General features: G+C 49.0%; 1 protein-coding gene across 1 annotated transcript in view; it reads right to left on the reverse strand.

The window, feature by feature from the left end:
• Nucleotides 1–22,301, reverse strand: part of Atp11a (ATPase phospholipid transporting 11A) — a 113,496-nt gene that overhangs the window by 37,654 nt on the left and 53,541 nt on the right. Inside the window, exons 3-12 of the mRNA XM_032919443.1 lie at nt 18,273–18,362; nt 17,345–17,425; nt 13,800–13,907; nt 10,796–10,924; nt 8,587–8,690; nt 8,247–8,297; nt 5,271–5,335; nt 4,690–4,771; nt 3,123–3,273; nt 2,094–2,291 (exon numbers count right to left, since the gene is read on the reverse strand). Coding sequence (XP_032775334.1) covers nt 2,094–2,291; nt 3,123–3,273; nt 4,690–4,771; nt 5,271–5,335; nt 8,247–8,297; nt 8,587–8,690; nt 10,796–10,924; nt 13,800–13,907; nt 17,345–17,425; nt 18,273–18,362 — 1,059 coding nt within the window. The remainder of the gene's footprint in view (nt 1–2,093; nt 2,292–3,122; nt 3,274–4,689; nt 4,772–5,270; nt 5,336–8,246; nt 8,298–8,586; nt 8,691–10,795; nt 10,925–13,799; nt 13,908–17,344; nt 17,426–18,272; nt 18,363–22,301) is intronic.

The following is a 22,301-nucleotide window of genomic DNA, read 5'->3' on the forward strand; positions in this document are numbered from 1 at the left end:
TTCTAGGGTCTGTGACTATGACAACAAAGATGACAATGGATATTTATTAGGTCTTAGTTATGCCAGGCACTGGATATTACCTTGGGCGATCTTCACATCAACTGCTACCCAGTTTTAAAACAAAGGTTTAAAAACTGTTCTTAGACAAAAAAAATTAATTATATATATATATATGGGTGTGTGTGTCTGGGTGTATATACGTAAGTTCAGGTGTCTGTGGAAGCCAGAAGAGGGTGCTGGATCCCTGGGGGCTGGAATGACAAGTGACTGTACGCTGCCCTACGAACTCTGGGCTTCTGCTGAAACCACAGGGGCGGGAGGTCACACGGGAAGTGTACAAAGCACCTGCGTGAGGTGGGCTTGGAAGGCAGTCGTCTCTGCTTCGTACAGAGACACTGTGGTGGGCACTTCCTATTTCACAGACAGAGCCGCCCTCTTGCTCTGCTGTGTGAACTAAGAGGCGTGCTTGCCCACATTCACTGAGAGGCAGGCTCACCCACATTCACTCAGCAGCTGGGAAAGCCATTGCTCTGTGTATTTATCAGCTGGTTTTGACCTCAGTGGCCCATTTACTGAGCACAGGCTGCAGAGTCAGATTCTGTGCGGGACTCTGGTTGGGAGAGCATCCTGCCCCAGAGTATCCCTTGACATTCCTCTTACAAAGCACTTCTTCAAACAGACCACACGCAGCACACAGGAGATGGCACGTGAAATATCCCAGAGGGATGTATCAGAAAGTTGGAGCCTTGACCGTATCCTCTTCAGTGACAAATGCTTTTGCCACGGCAGGAGGCGGACCTGTGCCCGTCAGCCTACAGACTGCTTACATGGTTTTGCCAGGCACCTACAGGGTAGACTGCAGTGCCCAGTTCAACACGAGTATTGATTTAATCCACTGCCATTTGCCAAATGCCCTTCCCATGGCATACGGCTGGGAAAGGTCAGAGGCTCCCTGTGAGGCTGGGTGAGATGCAGAATGGGCCTTTCTGGAGCATTCTTTTCTATGCAGCAGTCTGAGGCATATCAGCTGTCTCACTCCGTGGAACCCTGTGGCCTCATGTAGAGCACAGCTCATCAGCTATGTGCGTTAGATCAGCTATGTGCATTAGATCAGCTATGTGCGTTAGATCAGCTATGTGCGTTAGGTCAGCTATGTGCGTTAGGTCAGCTATGTGCGTTAGATCAGCTATGTGCGTTAGGTCAGCTATGTGCGTTAGGTCAGCTATGTGCGTTAGATCAGCTATGTGCGTTAGGTCAGCTATGTGCGTTAGATCAGCTATGTGCGTTAGGTCAGCTATGTGCGTTAGGTCAGCTATGTGCGTTAGATCTATGTGCTATGTGCGTTAGGTCAGCTATGTGCGTTAGGTCAGCTATGTGCGTTAGATAGGTCAGCTATGTGCGTTAGGTCAGCTATGTGCGTTAGGTCAGCTATGTGCGTTAGATCAGCTATGTGCGTTAGGTCAGCTATGTGCGTTAGATCAGCTATGTGCATTAGCCTGCCTCACAGGTTAGGTCCCCGGACAGCTGTCCCAGGTGGTGTTAACTGTGGCCACACATCTGTCACCTCATTCTGCAGCAGTCTGGACAGGCAGGTCTGCTACTTATTTATTCTGTGCACCATGACATCCCAGTCCTGAGCTAAGGAGCCGTGGTTCTGTGCCGTGTAGCTGCCCAGCCCAGAAAACTGCCTCAGGTTTCTGTTTGCTCATTTATTTGCAAAATGTCATCTATATAGAAGAAGGCCAGGCCTGAAAGCAAGTGCTGGACAGTGCCTCACTGGGCTTCACCTCACTCAACAGTGAGGCCCAGAATAACTAAGAAAGCCAAGGACTGACAGTGTTTCTAATCAGCTAATGCTCTTTACACTGTCAAGGTTTATACAACCTCAGCGACTGTTCTGTAGCTCTGGGGAAGGAGCGGAGTATCAGTTCATCTCCACGCTATTCCTGCATGGCTGTCACCCACTGCAGCATATCTACTTGCTGAACACATGACCCGGATGAACTACCAGTTATCAAAGAGAACCCAGGCCACTAGGCCACAGTGGATTGATGCAGGGCTATGAGCTCATGCAGTCCCTAGGAGATACTGACCTGTCCCAACTCCTCGTTGAGATCAGATGTGTTGACCAGAGGCCCTTCCCCCATTTCCTCATCAAACATGTCTTCATCCCAGGTGATGAAGTAGGAGCCGAGGAACTTCTGCATCTCCACGGTGACGTACATGGATACTGGGATGATGTAATTGAAGAGGACCATGAAGGCCAGGAAGTCAGTGAAGGCCCTGAGGAACTGAGAACATGGGCTTCATAAGGAAGCTACAGGTCACAAAGCAAGGCCAGAAAACCTCAGAGAGGTCATCCATTACCCCTGCCAGATGAGCAAAGACAAGTGTCCCAACCCAAAAGACAAACACCTATGTGGCCTTGTAGTTCCTTGCCCATGATGTACTGCTAAGATCAAGAGTGGAATTAAAAGGCTGGTGTCTGTGGGGAGGGCCTGGGACAGGAGCTCATAAAACTGCACCATCAGGGATGAGGAGACCACGCTAAGTAGGGAGCAATGGCCACTTCTGATATTCATGATGTCCTTCTGTAACAATCACCAAGCTCGTGAAGAGATGGGCTCTTTCTATACAGTGATTTTGATTTCAAAATCACGATCCCCCACCCCACCCCCTTCGTCCTTGCCCTGGGATTGCAGGACTGCACTGCCACACTCAGCTCAGAATGGGTTTTCTGCATAGTTTAGTCATATCTGTGAAGTATCAGAGCGAGGCCCTCTGACAGACGGAGCACAGCCTCACACAGCCCCTCCGAGCGCCGTGGTGCACACTGGCCTGCTCTGAGGTCACAGCTCTTGTTTATCTGGTTACCACAAAAGCAGTGTTTATCTGGACGGTGGTGTGCTGAGCTTTGACACCAAGCTGATTTGTCCTTGTACATGTCCTGTGGGAAGGAGTAGTTTCCAGGCTTGTACATTCTAGTCCCCAAGACGGCCGGCAGCCACACTCGCCTACAGCAGTTGCCGGCAGGGCCCCATCCCATGCCTGCAAGGCTGCACTGCCTGTTGTATGACAATGGCCTGAGGGTCACTTCCTTACACAGGGGGATGCCTCCATACCAGATTCCTCTGGCGCTCTGACTCCGTCTTCTGGTTGTACCATGGCTCATCTCGGAAGGGCTCACTCTGCCACACGTACTTCAGCACCGTGTTGATCAGGGCCTTGCTTACCAGGATGCAGAGGTACACGATCAGGAATGTGTTCATCGACCTAGACGAGAGAGCCCAGCCTTCAGAGGCTGCTCCTGGTCCTCCTCACCACACTGGACGGCACAGGGAACCTAGCAGTGCCCTAGTGGGTGGTGTCCAGTCCACCCAGTGAGACCAGACTCCAGCTCATTGCAGCCACCACTGCCAATGCTCAGGACACAGGAGCAGAGCCACGGGATGGGAGAAAAGCTGCATGCTACCCAGCGGCTGGCTAGCCTCTCTGCACAGGAACTCTCCTGTATAGAACAGGAACAGCCAGAGCCAGCTTTATTGACCATCAGGCACCACCAAAGGAACTCAGAATTTTGTGATCATCATTCTGGAGAGAGAGAGAGAAGGGAAGACCCAGAGAAGGCTGAGAATGCTTGGGGTTGAATCAAGTTGAGGTAGATTTGGGGGAGGTTCTGATTTCCAGGTCTGCTTCTGAAGCTCATGTGTTTCTCTCTCTCTCTCTCTCTCTCTCTCTCTCTCTCTCTCTCACACACACACACACACACACACACACACATACACACACACACACAGGTCTGCTTCTGAAGCTCATGTTTCTCTCTCTCTCTCTCTCTCTCTCTCACACACACACACACACACACACACACACAGGTCTGCTTCTGAAGCTCATGTCTCTCTCTCTCTCTCTCTCTCTCTCTCTCTCTCACACACACACACACAAAACAGGTCTGCTTCTGAAGCTCATGTGTTTCTCTCTCTCTCTCTCTCTCTCTCTCTCACACACACACACACACACACAGGTCTGCTTCTTTAGCTCATGTCTCTCTCTCTCTCTCTCTCTCTCTCTCACACACACACACACACACACACACACACACACACACACACACACACACACACACCCCTCTACAAGCAGAGTACCCTGGTTTATGAAGAGTCCATTCCCATGTCACACAGTGCAGACAGGCCCGGGGCAGTATCCACACATGGTAATTAGCTCCTGTGCTTCACTCTATGGTCTCAAACAGGACAACTCTGACAAGCAGCAGAGATGACAAAACCTCAGACTCCGCTTTCTCATAAGTCTAGTCACTGTCCTGACAGTGGTCAGGATTCCATTGTCTGTAGGGAAATGTTCACTCTGCTCACTATGACCTCAGTAGAACCATGTCAGAACACATGTGCTTCCCGTCAAGTCCCCCCGTTAAAGGTTTGCCTGGATCAGTGGGGTCAGTGAGGATATGGGCATCTGTGACTGATCCGGGGAACTAGAACATTGGGAAATGACTTACAGGTAGCGTAGGTAGCAGGCTAGCAGAGAGGAAAGAAAGCAAGTCTCCAGAGTAATGGGCTCTGGAGTCCCTGGAGAAGTGGCCCCAAGGACACTGGCGGCCCAGAGAAGACTACTATATCTACAGGGGCCAGTGCTAGCTGGAAGGTTGGCGTGATGGCTGGGCTGCCTTACTTTTCCACAGCAGATCTCTTTTGGGACTTGGATTGGTAGTTCAGGGCCATCTTGGTCTCCATGCCTGTGTAGATAGCCACACCTGGAAGCAGAGGAGTCTGTGAGATGCTTGCCCACACAAAGAGGTCACACGTCTACCTTAGCCAGCAAGCAAGCTTCCCAAGATGGCTGGATTCTTCACACCAGGACTCTGCCTGCGTAGGATCTCATCTGCACTTTATATTCTCTAGTGCAAATGGTAATCTGGCAGCAGGGCACAATGTGGCTCTTAGAAGTGACTTCAGTACATCCAAGCAGGACCTAGCACTGTCAGTGGGAGGCACTGACAGCGATGTGCAGACTTAGTGAAATGGCCTGCATTCCAGCTCCGAGGACACGGTCATGCACTGAGGTCCTTAATAAGCCGCAGTCCTCACTGAACGGCTCTGTGGGTTCAGGTTACACAACAGCACCAAGTCCACATCTGCCGTACTTTAAGGCTTCTAATGGCCTCTCAGGGGGTTGCGAAAGAGTTCAGCTTGCTTAGTGTGCCCTGGAGTTTAGAAATGATTGCCAGTGGTTTATAAAATTAAAATATTTACCAAAGATCTTCTCAGTGTTTTTGAGTGTGGCTCCTCTGAGCAGCAGGTTTTCTGATCCCAGTGGCCTGGAAGACAAGGAGACCATGCAGTGGGGGGTGGAGAGGTGGGGGTGAAGACTGAAAATCAACCCAGTCTTCCCAACAGGAAGCTGCAAGTGCACGCTGCTTACACTGAAGACAGTCAAGTCCGTCTGCATAAGCACTGGGTTCCCTGAGGTGGAGACGTTGTCTGCCGGACTGTATCTAGCCCTATGTTTTCCTGGCCTGCCACTCTCAGGGACTGAAGCTTCACACCGACCATTGGAGAGGCTCAGGGAAGTAGATCACCTGCAACTCACTCTCAAATAACCAAGAGCGTGAATGTTCGATGATGTCCCACCAGAGGTCACAGAACCCTCAGATGGGGTCTCTATCTGTGCCACCTAAAACACTTGGGGACACCAGAAATGTCACCTAGATCTGCTACAAAAGAGACCTGAAGGCAGGGCCAGCAGCCTCTCCCAACACACCTCCACTGTGAGAGCCGCTGGACTGGGACCTCAGAATGGTCTGAAAAGGCTCAAACTTTGAGTCTCACTCATTCTTCAGCTGTTTCTCTCCCATCCTCAGGGCATGGAGACTCCTACTCGGTGGATGCACATTCTGAGTGTGAAGGGAGGCTGGGACTCGGGCCTGGTAATGGGAGCTCAGCATGCAAAGATTATTTGCAGGTAGTGGCTGGTTGTGAGCCTTCCCTTCAAGCAGTTCAGGGAAATTCAAATGAGTAAACTAACTGTGCAGATTCCAGTACTGCTAGTGTCCCCGTGACCCACAGTGTCAGGGTGCAGATTCCAGGACTGCTAGTGTCCCCATGACCCACAGTGTCGGGGTATAGATTCCAGGACTGCTAGTGTCCCAGTGACGTTGGGGTATAGATTCCAGGACTGCTAGTGTCCCAGTGACCCACAGTGTTGGGGTGCAGATTCCAGGACTGCTAGTGTCCCCGTGACCCACACTGTCGGGGTGCAGATTCCAGGACTGCTAGTGTCCCCGTGACCCACACTGTCGGGGTGCAGATTCCAGGACTGCTAGTATCCCCATGACCCACAGTGTCGGGAGAACCCGTTGCCTGCCTTAACTTATGTGTCCACTCATCCACACTTTCGCAGAGATACAAATGTGCACAGTATTCCACACTTAGAGGGCCAGTGTGCTTAGCCAATGTAGATCAGATTGCACCCTGCAGGAGGCCTGCAGGGAAGGCTGCAAACTGCTCAAGCACCTCACAGAAGTGGTCAGCGGGTAACTGGCAGCCCTTTTGGTCTGACAGCCACTGACAACAAGGCTCTGCTGCCTGTGCACGCTGTCAGCTTCTGTTAGCAACTTGCTGACAATAATTCATGTCACAGGTGTTAATGAAAACAAATGGCCTCACCTTAAATGGGTCTCTGAGAGCTCTAAAAATAACTTACTTGACGAAATACTTTGCTTCTAGTGTGGACAGATGGAGGAAGAATATAATTGAGTGGAATCTGGAGGGGGAGCTGAGGAAAGCAAACATCTGCCTCCTGGTTGTATTACTCCAAACATTTATCAACATAGTAAAAATCCGAACGACAAGCTGAACAACTTTGATGTTAAAAGGCTAAGTTCAAGCTAGCATCAGCTAGCATCAGCTAGCATTAGCTAGTATAGCTAGCATCAGCTAGCATAGCTAGTATCAGAGCATTAGGACCACGGTGCCCACTTGGGCCCAGCTTTGTGTCAGGGTGAAGCTCAGGGTCCATAGCACTGGCTTCCTCGGATTCATCCATGGGCAGTGAGAAAGCCCTTCATGTGCTCTTTCATCCAAAATCAGTCAGTCATCCGCAGTCCAGTCTCCAAAGCCGTGAGAACGCATCTCTGCAATCAAAGCAATGCCTCCCCCTCCCACAAGTTGGTGTCCTACAACCTTGCTGCGTAACCACCACAAAGGCAGGACAGGACCGAAACAGTGGCACCAGACTGTGATCCAGCACTCAGGAGGTGGAGGGTGGAGGATTAGTGCTTAAGGCCTCTCTAGCTAATAGTAAGATACGGTCTCAGAAACAAAGTAACAAACAAATAAACCATTAACAATGCAAGCTAAGAGGCACACAGATGTTGCCTTAAAGCAGTGCTTTGCCGAGTCCCATGAGGGACAGGCCAGATATGAACACCCCAGTGACTATTTACTCCATGGTACTTCTCCCGTAAGAAATCGGCCTCTACTTCTGGGCAAATGTTTCCTTTTAGCATAGATTGATACCAGGATATCAATAATTTGGAACTGCTTAAGCTGCAAGAAAAGGACAACTTCAAAACCTATTAAAAGCCAATTTCCTAAGCAATAAACCCAGACACTTTGTCATCAAGCACAGCTGAGACAACAGCCTGAGGTACAGAGGTCTCCAATGGGTGGCATGGCAGAATGTGGTGTAGATGGGGACATGTGAGGTGGTTCCCAGGACCAATCCCTGGCTGGCTGTTGGGCTCATCAGTGACCAGTGGTGCTTTCTCTTAGATGCACATCCTGACTGCAGGCACCGAGGAACGGATGACAGAGCAGGAGGCTGGCCAGCACACAGTGTCTCCCTCATCCTGGTTGGGCCTGAAAGAAACCCTGAGCCTCTCAACCCAGTAACGGCCACGGGCAGGCCAACCTGCTGCTGGACAGGCCTTTGGAGGAGACTTCTGATCGCACAGCATGTGCGGTGCTGCTCACAGTAGGTCTGCGCCTACAGGCCTCTGACCTGGCGAAGCTCGGGAGGCTCCACACTGGTCGTGTCACGTGCGAGGTTCCAGGGTCCTCATTACATCAACATGTGCAGACAAACCCCAGAGTAACCGTGGGAGAGTGGGAAGTGCTGACGAGGCAAGGCCCTGCCTCCTACACCAAGTGGCATGGTAGGACCCACCAAAGTTCCAACTTCTGTGGGAACAAAGACGAGAACAGGCCTGGCCTCCCAAGAAGACTCACCTCACTACAGGGTCGTTGAGGTCGTTGTAAACATTGATGCGCCCCACAAACCTGGCAACAGAAAATCTCACCTCATTACTCAGTCTGCAGCACAGCAAGCTCAGCACACTCTCACACGCAGGACTGGAGGAACTCAGCCTTCCCACTCCTCCCACTTTCTCCTCTTACTCTCTGCACTTCCTCTCTCCTGGCCTACGTGACATTTCTTAACACACAGACATAAAGAACCGCGAGGCTTCCTTAGGAGAAGCTGCAGGTCTGTCTGCATGGTGCTAGGCTACAGCCAGAGTGGCCTTCGCAGCAGTGCCCCGGGCTTTCCTGGCCAGAGTGCTCGGCTTACCTGTAGAGGTCGGGCTGGGGCTGTTCACACTCGATGGTGGCGTGCAGGCTGTCAACATCCGCCTCTGTGTGGAAGCCCTTGGTATCCTGCACTGCGTAGTGAGTCTGCAGAGGAAGGAAGCACAAGCCACACTGTGAACCTCACTGCTTCTGGTTTCTGGCACCCATCCAGAATTTAATCTTCATGCACCTCCTATGAGTCCTACTGTGAGTTTGGATGTCCTACTGTGAGTCTGGATGCAAAGGGTCATGGAAAGATGAGACTTGGCTATTGCTCCACTGGTGGATGACAGGAACTCTGACTTCCATGCTTACCCAGCATCCTCATCTCAGAACTACAGGATAAAGGGCAAGCCTGGGACTTCGTTAAACCTGATGCACCCGCCCTGGAAGAGCTGTCAATCACTCACGTGTTCCTCTTCCTTCAGGCAAAGTACTGTAGCTCCTAGGAGATGCTAGAAGCATCAGTTGGTCTTGTTCTCCAAACCCTGCCACCAAACGTCCTCCTGTCACTGCTCTCCAAAGCTGTTCAACTGTTTAAACCACAAGGTCCCTTGACTCTGAACTAAGTGCATCTAAATCCCTGGGAGGCTGCCAGGCCATTGCTGTAAGGTCACCCTTCAGATCTCAGGGCAGCAAGTCAGAGCAGGAGGCCCAAGAACTGCACTTCTAGACAGATGCCAGCTGGCACGTGGTGCTGCCCAGGGCCATGTGGCCCAGTTAGCACCTGTGGGATTGTGCACAGGTGCACGTGGGGTGCATCTCCTTTACCTAGGAAGGAGAAGAGGGGAGCACAGGCGTGTGCCAGGGTCTGGTCAGGAGGAAGGGTGCCCTTTCGTCTCTGCTTACAGCTCTGATAGTGAGTGCTGGGATGCATGGCACCACGTGGCTCAAGTATACAGGTGGCTACATCACTGTTTGTGCCATTCAAGCTCTTGTTGTGCACTGAGAATCTGGGGGAGGTTTCTAATCAGGGATCTGACAGCCTTTCACAGATGTAAAACATCCCGAAAGGCCAGGCTGAGGTCATGTGACCGGCATAAGATTCCCTGAGGTCAGTAGAAGCCTTCCCATAATCTGTTCTTTCAAGGAAGGGTTCCACATACCTTCAGCCCCCAGAGCCAAACCAAATGTACAGAAATGATGCATGAGCCAGCAGGTGCAGCGTGCACACACAGGGGTGCAGAGCAGCAGGACCCCAGCATTTCCTAGATTCGCTGCTACTGCCGCTGCCGACACTGCCCAGAACAGGACTAAGCCCCTGGTCTCAGATCTATCTGATACTGGGCCATTCTGTCTGAGCAGTCATAGTCTTCCTGGAACGGAACACAGGTCCACAGAGCAGGCTTTGCCCAGGAGGGTGAGCGGCTCACAGGCTCAACAACTCAAGTACTAGGAGCCTCTCCCCCAAGGGAGCGCTGCTCCACAGTACGTAAGGAAGGGTGCTGATCCTCCTGGGATGGCCTAGGAAATATGAAACCACCTGCAGGCCATGCACGACAGTACCATGGGTGACTCCCAAGGATGCCACATCCTTTGCTAATCACATACAAGTGTCCTGTCTCGCAGCATGGCTGCCTGCACCTGCAGGAATCTGTTCTAGGGTCTCAGAGGCTGACATGAGGCGCTGCCAGAAGCACCAGTTGTCAGCTTTCACTCTCCCACAGAAGTACCTCCTTCCAGACTTTTAAGTTAAAAAACAATCCTGTAAATTAACAGTACTAATTTTTTTTGCTCACCTAATTGTCAAAGTTTTTAAATCTAGTATAGAATTCCATATGGAGTTCAAACAATTAATTAATAGTTCCAGAAAATGACTTGGGATAATTTAAAAAGACACTGAAGTAACAGCTATTATCTGCAGAGGTCTACCTGCACAGACAGCTCTCCAACAAGATTATCACTAGGATAGGAAAAACATGGATTTTTACCAAGAGAGTGAAAACACTGGTATTCAAACAATCTGCTTAAGGCTGGGTAATGGCAGGTGTGTCTGTTCACCTCAGACTGTGGTTGTCACAAACATTAAGGGAGGAAAGGAGAGGTAAAAATGGGAAACAGCAAAAGTAAAGGGAAGGGCCCAGGGCTGACCCCTAGGATGACCCTGCGATGAGCCCTGAGTGAGCTTGGAGAGCACAGACGTGCTTAGTCTGTACACAGGGTATCAGTCAGCCGAGACTGAGCTGCACCCAGATCCAGGCACACATTACTTTATGGCTCGACTCTCCGTCTAGGCTGGCTGTGGTGACGTGGCATGTCCCGTCTGCCCGGTTGCTGGAGAGAAAGATCAGGTCACAGGGAAAGGTCTCATCTTCCTTCACCATGACAATATCCCCAACCTGCAAGACATGGAGACAGTATGGTCACAGAGAGGCCACCTTTGTGCCCTGGCTTACCCTGGGCTGGAATTCGTTCTCCTCCTGTATCCTGCACCACAGTGCCCTAGGATACAGATGTGACTCTAGCAAAGATCCAGTGGGGGCTTTCTGCTGGAACAAGGCTGCCCTGGGCCTCTGTGGGCCACTGCAAACCAGAGCAGCTCCAGGGTAACCAGGACAGCACATTGTCTCAGTGAAAACACAGACAACTCTCTAACAAGATTATCACTAATTCAGACCAAGAAGGCTGAGCTCATGATTGGTTAGAGTGCTTGAGAGTGAAGTAGCCCTTGAGGGGTTCAATCTGACAGGGTTCCAAGCTTGCTCTGAGAGCTCTCAGTGGCCCCCTCATTGAGCTGCCATGGTAGTTGGCAAGATGGATAGCTCAACTGCAGGTTAGCCTATATGTGACCATTAACTAAACCTTGTTTTGTGTCTTCCATTATTTCCTCAGTGGTGTAGGCATTTCTATGACAGCAGACAGGGTGGCTGTAGTGGCTGCAGAACCTCCCTGTTGCTTTGACGGACTCATGGTGCCCTGTGCAGAATCAGAGCATCCCAAGCCTGTCAATTTCTAACTGAGAGTGAGAGACGCTCACAGTGACTTCTGAGGGTCTAAGACCAGAGTCACTCTTCCCAAATGGACACCTTGGTTTAGAGAAACCCATGTCTCATCATAACAAGGGATCTGACAAGTACAGTGGCTAACTAAAAACTGAGTGGGAAGGATGGGTTCTAGAATACTGGAGCATCGTGATGGAGCCAACTGCAGTTGATCCAGCCATCCCAATCATGAAGAGCTGAGTCATTATAGTGATAGTGTGTCATACAACACACACACACACACACACACACACACACACACACACACACACACAGACACACACAGACACACACAGACACATACACATGTTGGTGCACACACATGCACATGCACACACACTCACATATAAACACACACATGTACATGTACACATGCACACACACACACACACACTTTACTAATAGAGGAGTACAAGAAGCTCTGTGCAGGAGGAAATTAAGATTGCTGAACACAGAATTCTGACCTGAACTTCATACCTTACAACAACAGAAGCTCAGAGAACTCAAATGAAAACATTAAATCAGAAATTAGAAAGCCCTAGTGGCAAATTTTTGGGCTCCAGGGCTGGGCGAAGAATATTTAATCATTATGCCATATTTGGTTGATATGTATGAGACACCTGCCCTTTTCTAAAGGGAAATGGAGGAGTGGATCGGGGGCCGGGGTAGATGGTATGGGGAGGAACTGAGAGGAGCAGGAAGAGCAGCCGTGACCAGGATGTAATATATAAGAGAAGAATAAAGTTAAAGAATTTTTTAAAGGGAGTATTTAGTCGCAATATCAAAACTGAGACCCCTAAAGGGTAAACCGAGCAATGGGAATTTCCTCCTTTACAAATTCTTGCTTCCAGAAAGCCTTGTAAAGAGAGTGACAGGCACACAGTTGAACTAAATACTCTTGCAGAGACACAAACTCTCAAACCTGACAGTAACAGGAGCCTCATTGAACACATGAGGAAACAGTGAGGGATGAATTGTTGCCTCGAATAAAAGGATTCCAGACAGAAAATGAGCACAGGCACATGGCCCCAGGAGACAAACCCATCACCAGGACGACAGAGCAACTGAAGGAGAAACAAATGCACCCCTAAGCTGGTGGGCCCCCAAGATGGGCACCTGCAGGCCGTTAGCAAGCTGGAATAGGCAGCCATTCTGGAAAGTGTTGGGTGGTCTCTCCTCAACCAGAAAGGGCTTCACAATTCAACCAGTAGTTGAGTTTTAGATCAAAAGAAACAAAACTGAGTTTCATACAAAATCCTGCACACAGAAGTTCCCAGCCGTTTTGTGGCAGAGGCTACAAGCAGCCGTGTGAGCTTGGATGTCTGAATGGGTGTGCTCAGAACACACACCAAGGGTTCTGCTCGGGGCAAGGAAGAAGGAGCTGCGGCTGTTCACTGTGCAGAGGCAGATGGGAGTGGGGGCCTGGACTGGGTGGAGAGGACACAGCCTTTGTGGAATGAGCAAATCCCAGACACAGGCTGGGACAAGTACAAAGAAGGCCTCCTCTACTGCTTCCATCACCTGATCCAAAACAAAAGATTAGGAGGGACACAAAGTACAGGACTGGTTTCCTAAGAGCCTCCTGTACCTTCTAAGAAAAGGGCATCATCCCAAGGAACCAGTTTATTGCTGTTCGCTTCTAAACCCTGGATATGAGATATTGAGCACATGGTTCTCCTCAGGGGCTACTACACTGCAGATACACTTTCCTGCAGCAGACACCATTTACTTCTGCTTTAAGAAAGGAGCCGTGTCTACCTACAAGTATGGGAGACCCTGCAGCAGAGAGCCCATCATTACAGGAACTGCACTCAGGCTAGGACCCAAGTACGGTTGCTATGTGGATGTGGTACCAGGCAGCCTTGCCTAAGCTTTGCCCATCTGCCCTGGGACTGAGCCTCCTGACTCTTGACTCTAGGAAAACTTTCCAAGCTTCTGTCCCAGAAGAGAAGGGTCTCTCGGAAGCACGGACACATGAGATGACATTTATACACCAAACATGCTTAAAACAAACATGCACACAGCCATGACTAATAAGTGTAATGGGACTAGCAAACATATGTATGTCTGTGGTCCTTAGAAGGGGATGCCACCCCACTGTATGTGGCTGGGTGCTTGGCCACCTCCTGAGACCAACACCGGGGCATTAATGGTCAAACTGCTTTGAAAAGTTCCCTTAAAAATGATTCTGAAACACATGTTGGTAAGCCAGGCAGACGAGCTGTGCCCTTACCCTCAGCTTCCGACTCTGCTTCCGCACCAGCTTGCCATGCTGAATGAAGTGCACGGGACACTGGTTCATGGCACTGTCCGCCTTGTGTCGAAGCCAGTCTTCATAACCCTAAACCCAGAGAGACAGAGAAGGTGTGTTTAAAACAGCTGTGGCTGAGCACGGTCCAGCCTGGGTGCTCTCAACTCCCCTGTCCTCACAGCTGGATTCTCACCAACGTTTAGGCTACTTTATGGTTCTGCAATTATAGCTGCTGGTATAATCTTTGTAATTAACACTTCTATATAGAACCTTTGCTTGGGAAAATTCTTTCACAAGGAGTGACTCGGGCAAGAGGGGAGTCAGGCGAGGACCCTGCAGTGACCCAGCCTCCTCAGTGGCTCGGCAGGGCCCAGGTACGGACTGTGTTGGCCAACCACGCTCAGCGGCAGGCTCTGAAAACAGAGGTGCATTGTTTTCCAACCTGTGCTTCCAGATGACTGCCAAGTGAGAAACAAAGATAAACCAACAGCATTTAGCTTCTTTTTCCTTTTTTAAAATTATTATTTTAGATAAGATCTCTCCCTGGTTGGTTTGCTTGCTTGGGTTTTGTTTAGTTTTGTTTGGGGTGGGGCAAGTTAACACAAGGTAGAATCATGGAGAAAGTTCTCCTACAGGACTGGCCTATAGGCAAGTCTGTCCAGTATTTTCTTGGCTAATAACCGGTGTAGAGGGCCCATCTCACTGTGGGAGGTGCCACCCTGGGCAAGTGGTCCTGAGCTGGATAAGGAAGCAGGCTGAGCAACCCTGGACACGTAAAGCCAGTGAGCAGCCCTCCTCCACAGCTCCCACTGACCCTTTCCTCCCCAATTTGCTTTTAGGTCGTGATGTTTTGACACAGCCACAGAAAGCAACTAAGATGGTGGGATCACTATGTACTTAAGCCTGGTCCAGAGCCTGGTTAAGTGGGCCTGGAACTCACAGAGGTTCTACTCCTGCTACTTCACATTGTTCAAAATTCCCCAAACAAGTAATAGCAATAATGATGATGATAATAAACACATCCTTACTGTCTTATGGCAAGAACCGGTGCCAAGGATCTCACAAACAGAGCACATGCACGCGCGCGCGCGCGCGCGCGCACACACACACACACACACACACACACACACACACACACACACACACACACACGCCCCATGTGGAGACCCCACATCCATCAGGTTGTAGAGTAAACCCCAAAGCCAGCCACCTGATGCACCTGCTGTTGGCTGGCTACACTGCTTTCTCTTGGGAAAGAATTTACTTAGAAGTTGACATTCTGCAAATCATCCAGACATCTCAAATGAAAACGTGAAGTCTAAATGCAGAAATGCAAATTTATGCCATCCAGTGCTGTGCAGAAGGATGTAGACCATGTGAAACAGGCAGGGGACAGGTCTCTAGAGATTTACAGATGCCTGCAAGTTTGTAGAAAGATCCCTGGCCTTACTGGCCACCAGGCACACAGTGAGGGAGCTGTGGCAGGCTGCGAGCACATCAGGGTGAGCCCGTGGGCCATGAGCACGATGGCTTTGCTTGTTCAGGGTGAATGTCTAGGCAGTTCCTCAGAAGCTTAGAGCAATTCTACCTGTAGGTATACCCCAGGAATTAAGGATCTACATCCACAATCTCGTTTATACATAGGGGGAGGGGAAGAGAAAAGCAAAATAAATAAGTATATAAAGAACCAGGAACAGAACAAACCAGTGTCCACACAAAGACTCTGAGGAGTGTGCATCACCAGGGATGACAAGCACAGAGGCCAAGTGTTCCCACAGACTATGGGATAAACCAGTCAGGTCTACACACAGACACCAGAGTGCCTCTCATGATGACATGGATAAAAGCTCTGACATGCTAGAGTGTGGACAAGCCTTTCAAACATTACACTGCCAGAAAGAGATCAGTCAGAAAGGACAGCATGTTCCTGAGACAGCTTTCCCAGGGACACTCCCTGGCCACCTCTCTGAGGTTGAGAAGATATTCCCTTTATCTCACAACGGTGAGCAGGCCAGGCCTGGGCAGAAGCACATTCAGGGGTGAGGTAAAGTGGGCCTGGGAGGACGGACAGTACACTGGAGTTCAGCCGCTCTGGCTGGCTCAGAATGTAGACCTACTTTCTTCTCCAATCCAAAGACACCAAACCAGTGACCGACTGATTCTAACTTGTTTCAACCTGAAGCAAACCTGACTCTCTATAGCAGTGGTTCTCAGCTTGTGGGTTGTGATCCCTTGGGGATTGAACAACCTTTCACAGAGGTCACATAAGACCACTGGAAACAGATATTTATATTATGATTCATAACAATAGCAAAATTACAGTTATGAAGTAGCAATGAAAATAATGGGGAACTATACTAGAGTTGCAGCGTTAAGGAGGCTGAGACCTAACCACTGCTCTACAATCTTAACTTCCTTATGAATTAGCTGAAACAAACTAGGCCACCCACCTAGAATGGAGGCAACCCGTGGTGCAACATAGCTACTTGCTTTCCTGGCTATGAGAACTTTTTTTTTAATTAAAAAAATGTACAAATATTTTTAAAAACTTAACATTTGATCCAAAAATTTATGTGAAAATGCAAAGGATCAAGGTCCAAAATAGCGGAATTGTTCCGTTTATACATTAGCTGCAAAACTGTACTACAGAGCTTCAGTAAGGAGTCAGTGCATGAAACAACCTAGTGATGGAGATGAGTCAGTGGAACAAAGCTGACACAGACACAAACCCTCGAAATGGGGGACACGGGCTCTCACTAACTGTCACTGAACACCTACATGCAGAATGAACACAATACGATTTAGCTTATATACTGTACTGTATTTAAAATTATCATGAAATGTTACCTAAACAACTAAAATTGTAAGACTTTTGAGGAAAAAATAGGGTAAATTTAAAGGCACTTAAATTATGTCTCAGTCTTTGCTATGCTGTCCATGGCTAATGTTAGCTCAGAAAGTGAGAAGGAAATCCCCTCAACCCCGCAGGAAATAGTAAATAAATAACCAAAGGAAAGGCATGCTTAAGGAAGACAGAATCCAACGGGATGAACTAGTAATGGCTTAAGTAAGAACAATTTAAACATTATTGGATTATAGTCTGAAGTTTAAAATAAATATTTGTAAATCCATGTTGATATTGGTAAACCACCAAATACAGATAGCGGGGTATTAGACAAATCACCTTGAGTAAGAATTGCAATAATTTACACACTTGGTTATGAAGGAGAAGCATGTCTGCACTCCTTAACTGTTAGGCTGCACTTAGTAATTACTTCCAAAGCACAGAACACACAAAGGGGGACAGGCAAACCCACTCCACAGCAAGGAGATGCAGCAACTGGATCACAGGTAGATAATGGAGTTTGACTGACACCCTCACACTAAGTCACACTGATGACATATACTTGTGATATTAAAGGGTGGTACTGCACATCTGCAGTCACCCTCTCCACCATCTAACACCAAACTCACTATGACAAAAATCAGTCATTACAAGAAACCACAAATAAGTATCCAAGTCCTACCTGCTTGATGGCTGTGACAGTGATGACGAAGAAGAGTGGGAGCCCGCTTGTCACTGGACTTGTGGGTGTGTCGATGATCAGCTGAGGCAAAAAGAGAGTCATGGAGTCACCTTGCAAACACCTAGCAATCTGATAGCAAGCTGGTCCAGCCCAGCCTTTTTCCAATCCAGCTTCTTCCTGCCTCAAAGCACTTTGCTGGATGTCTCCTTGCCTAGTAACATGCACAGAAGGGTAACCACCCTGTCCTAGTGACTATAATGCTGAGGGAGGCTCCTTAAAGGGTGTGCTAAAGGAAACCATATCAGTATGTGGCTAGGGCACAAGTCTGACACAGAATACATTGTTTTATTTAGTCCATTCATTAGTTTGGCACAGAATACATATTTTCATTTAGTCCATTCATAAGTCTGACACAGAACACATTGTTTCATTTAGTACATTCACAAGTGTGACACAGGATACGTTGTTTCATTTAGTACATTTTACAGGTGTCATGAGTGAGTTAGTTCTGACAGACATTATGCTAGGAAGTTTGAGGTCCTTTATAGTCATACTTAGAATAATTTAGAAAAATATTATACTGCTATTTAGGATGTGTACTGTACAGACAGCATCTGCCCACATCCTTGCCATATCCTTGCCTCTCTGGATGTACAACTGCTTTGCATTTTCTCTGAGTACCAGAAAGTAGGAAGTGGAGATGCCAGATATGGCTGGAGATCTTGCCCTGTCTCCTTGTATGGCTGGGAAGTGGGCACAGGAAGGTTCATGCACGCATAAGGATCTGGAGGGACATAGCTGGGCTAAGCCTTGAGAACACAAGAATGAATGACAGCACTTAGGGTGCTAAGTCCTTGATGTTAGTGACTGTGTGTCACTTGAGAATCAAATGGCATTTGCAAAGACAGAAAGCGAGTACTGTCCTTACCTGTACCAGGAAGATGATGAGAAAATAAAAGTTGGCTATTCTTCTGAATTGTTCAAATAAGTTCTTGGGTATGAAGTTCCAGAAGGTGTACTGTAGAAAACAAAGGCAAGAGTGGACCACTTTGTGCACTACTGTGCATAAGCAGTATAAGCAGGAGGGAGTGCAAGTGTAAATACAAACTCATGAGAATTTCATTATTGACATTTTGTCAGGCTTTTTTTATAATTCCTAAGACAAACTGCTAAGACAGAATACACCCTCTAAAGTAGTGACATCCACATCTCCCAGCCCAGTGTGTCAAGGCAGAGAGCAAAGCACTCAGGCAGTTACTGTGCAGGTACAGAGCATTACATCAGGGTCTATGTCTCCTCATCTCTGCTTTGTCATCAGGTACAATAAAGAGATGCAGCAGAAGGGACAGAGTCCGAGCTGTCTCAAGGTTGCTTCCCTGATGGCAGGGCATGGTGTCCACACTGCAAGGCGTGTACCTATCTGTGGCTACACACAAGGACCCTGGCTGGATTTACCAGGTAAGAGAAGAGAGTGGTTCCCACACTGCCTACTCTCCAAACGGACTCCTCAGCATCCACTGAAACGCTCTCCATGTTCTTTAGACTGGGTTGCTGTCCAAGCTCATCTGTCTTTTCGCAACGTTTACAAGTATGAGGAGACCTTCAAAGTCACTGCTGGGGACTTTGGCAGCCATGCTGACCATGTCAACAGGATCGACATTTTAACAATACCGTCTTCCTGCCCATCCACATGGCTGTCTTGCTGTGCTCAGAGGGTCGTTCATTTCTCTTATTGCAGTTGTGCAGGTTTCCATGACTCCAGTCTCAGTGTTCTAGTCTGTGTGCAGACAAGCTGGGAAGGACTTAAACAAGCTCAGAGCCCCAGCTAAAGCAGGCACTCAAATATGACGGAGGCTGAGATTCTAGGTCTTGATAAGCTGTACAGGCCGCCTCTTCTCAGACCTGATGGAACCTACATTTCTTCCACCAGCTTCCTAAGGGGGGCGCTGAAGACACAAGCGGACTCTAGTGGCAGACTGCACCCGTGGTGCTCTCTGCTGAAGACACAAGCGGACTCCAGTGGCAGACTGCACCCGCGGGGCTCTCTGCGCTCTTTGCTTCACCTTTCTGGGACCACACAGGACCTTTCTCTTGGTTTTTATACCTTTTGTTTTCATACATTGCCACTGCCAATGGAATTAGTTTAAGGCACTATTCTATGAAGCCAACCTTATTTCTCTCTGTACCTAGGCCAAAATCCATTACTTGCACAGTAGTTAGTCAAACTATTTCTAGCACCCCACACCCAGTGTCTCACAACTGCCTGTAACTGTAGTGCTAAAGGATTTGACACGTTCTTTTGGCCGCCATGGGTACCTGCACTCACACATGCACATTTTTCTACACACACGCAAATATGCATGCATACTCATGCACGATTCCATCTCAAGAGGCAGAGGCAGAGACAGAGGCAGAGCTCTCTGAGTTCAAGGACAGCTTGGACAACATAGTAAGTTCTAGAACAGCAAGGGTGACATAGAGAGACCTTGTCTAAAAAAACAAAAAACTTAAAAAAAAATTACTTAGCAACAAAGTCACATTGATGGAAGTTCTTACTTAATAGCCAATGTTTTCTCTGTTGAAATATTTATAGGTGACAATCACCTGATATCAGGATTTCCTTTAAAATGACATCAGAGGCTAAAGGGAGAGACAGGTAAAGTAGGAGGCACAGAGTCCAGTATGGGATGACAAAACCACTTGTATGACCGCAAAGAGCTGTATTATGTTTCTGTTTTTATAGTTTTTGTTAATGGGGGTGGGGATGGGAACATGGTTTAGTGGTAGAGCACTTACCTAGGATGTGCAAGGCCTTGAATTCATTTCCCAGTATTATAATAAGTAAATAAATACTGTGTGTTGGGAAGATTGAGTAGAATCTTTATAAACACACTGATGATATACTCTCCCATCAGTCAATGAAAGCTTTACTTGAAAATAAAGAAATGGATCCAGATGAGGAACTGAGTGCAGCCTCTGGTGTGTCTAGATAACAGAGGGGCCTGGGGTTTTATGATGCAGGCCACTGTGGGAGGGAACTACTAAGCTGCAGCAGACACCATGTCCAGGTGGTTTTAAGGTCACAGATGGTAGTTTTGTTGAATCTGCTAAATGAAACAGGTTTCAACACAGAGCCACTGTGTGGTTGAACTGGCTCTGTGGGCTGCTCCTGAAGTGGGTTAATGGAACTGCTCAGCTCCACTACCGTGAGCTACAACAGGTGACCCTGGTGTGCCTGGTGCATTCCCACAGAGGGCATTGTGCACATCTGGATCTGTACTCCAGTTCCCTGCTATGCGTGCTACCATTAAGAAGACCCTGCGGTTCTCAAACTGTTAATAGTTATCGCTGCTGACTGTACGTAACAGGAAGACAAATAATTTAAATGTCCACAAGTAGGTGACATCACTGTAGCAGATAAAACAAGAGGCTGGAGAGATGGCCCAGCCAAATCAAACGCTTGCCACGCACACATGAGAACCAGAGTTCAGATTCCCAACACTGAATAAAGAACAGGGCACAGAAGTGCACACCACAACTCCAGAGAGAAAGTGGAGACAGGGAGATGGCAGGGGCTCACTGGCCAGCCAATCTAATCAATTAGTAAGCGCCATGTTCAGGGAAAGACTCTGGCTCAGCCACCACCCACCACCACCACCACCACCACCACCACCACCACCACCACCACCACCACCACCACCACCACCACCACCACCCCACCACCAAGCAAAAACAAAAAGACCATGGAGAGTCATCAAGGAGGACAGCTGACTTTGACCTCGGCAAGCATATGTGCATATCTGCCCCACACTCGTGCTCTCACATACATGAACAGTTCCTCCTAAGAGCCTGTACTGCACAGTGAGAGCGGCCAGTCAGCCACACGTCTTCTGTCTTTGCTGATCTGTAAAAATCTTCGTATCTGTTTAGTCATGTGGCCAGCACAGGTCTCGCTGCCATCCACACTCAGGTATCGTGTTCTGTTTCCACTCTCCTATCAGCAGGGGAAAGTATCCCAGCCTGGAAAACTCTGCTATCAACAACCATGGGGAAGAACAAGGTGGCGGCTGCACCTGAGAGGCTGGGATAATGAGGACACCATGTCTCTCCATGAAGATGCCCTGTGCATACTGAACCTCAAGAGCAGCCAACGAGTCTGCTCTTCATGCTCATGGGAACTGGGCCAGGGTCAGCTGGGCCATCTGTCATCCCGAGCAGAGTATGCCTGCTGGACTCTGTGTGTTCACACTGAGCAGAGGATGACCACCGGCCTCTCTGTGTTCACACTGAGCAGAGGATGACCACCAGCCTCTCTGTGTTCACACTGAGCAGAGGATGACCACCGGCCTCTCTGTGTTCACACTGAGCTGAGGATGACCACCGGCCTCTCTGTGTTCACACTGAGCAGAGGATGACCACCGACCTTCTCTGTGTTCACACTGAGCAGAGGATGACCACCGGCCTCTCTGTGTTCACACTGAGCAGAGGATGACCACCGGCCTCTCTGTGTTCACACTGAGCTGAGGATGACCACCGGCCTCTCTGTGTTCACACTGAGCTGAGGATGACCACAGGCCTCTCTGTGTTCACACTGAGCTGAGGATGACCACCGGCCTCTCTGTGTTCACACTGAGCTGAGGATGACCACCGGCCTCTCTGTGTTCACAATGAGCAGAGGATGACCACAGGCCTCTCTGTGTTCACACTGAGCTGAGGATGACCACCGGCCTCTCTGTGTTCACACTGAGCTGAGGATGACCACCGGCCTCTCTGTGTTCACACTGAGCTGAGGATGACCACCGGCCTCTCTGTGTTCACACTGAGCTGAGGATGACCACCGGCCTCTCTGTGTTCACACTGAGCTGAGGATGACCAACGGCCTCTCTGTGTTCACACTGAGCAGAGGATGACCACCGGCCTCTCTGTGTTCACACTGAGCTGAGGATGACCACCGGCC

This window comes from Rattus rattus, chromosome 13 (assembly GCF_011064425.1).
Source record: "Rattus rattus isolate New Zealand chromosome 13, Rrattus_CSIRO_v1, whole genome shotgun sequence".
Lineage (NCBI taxonomy): Eukaryota > Metazoa > Chordata > Mammalia > Rodentia > Muridae > Rattus > Rattus rattus.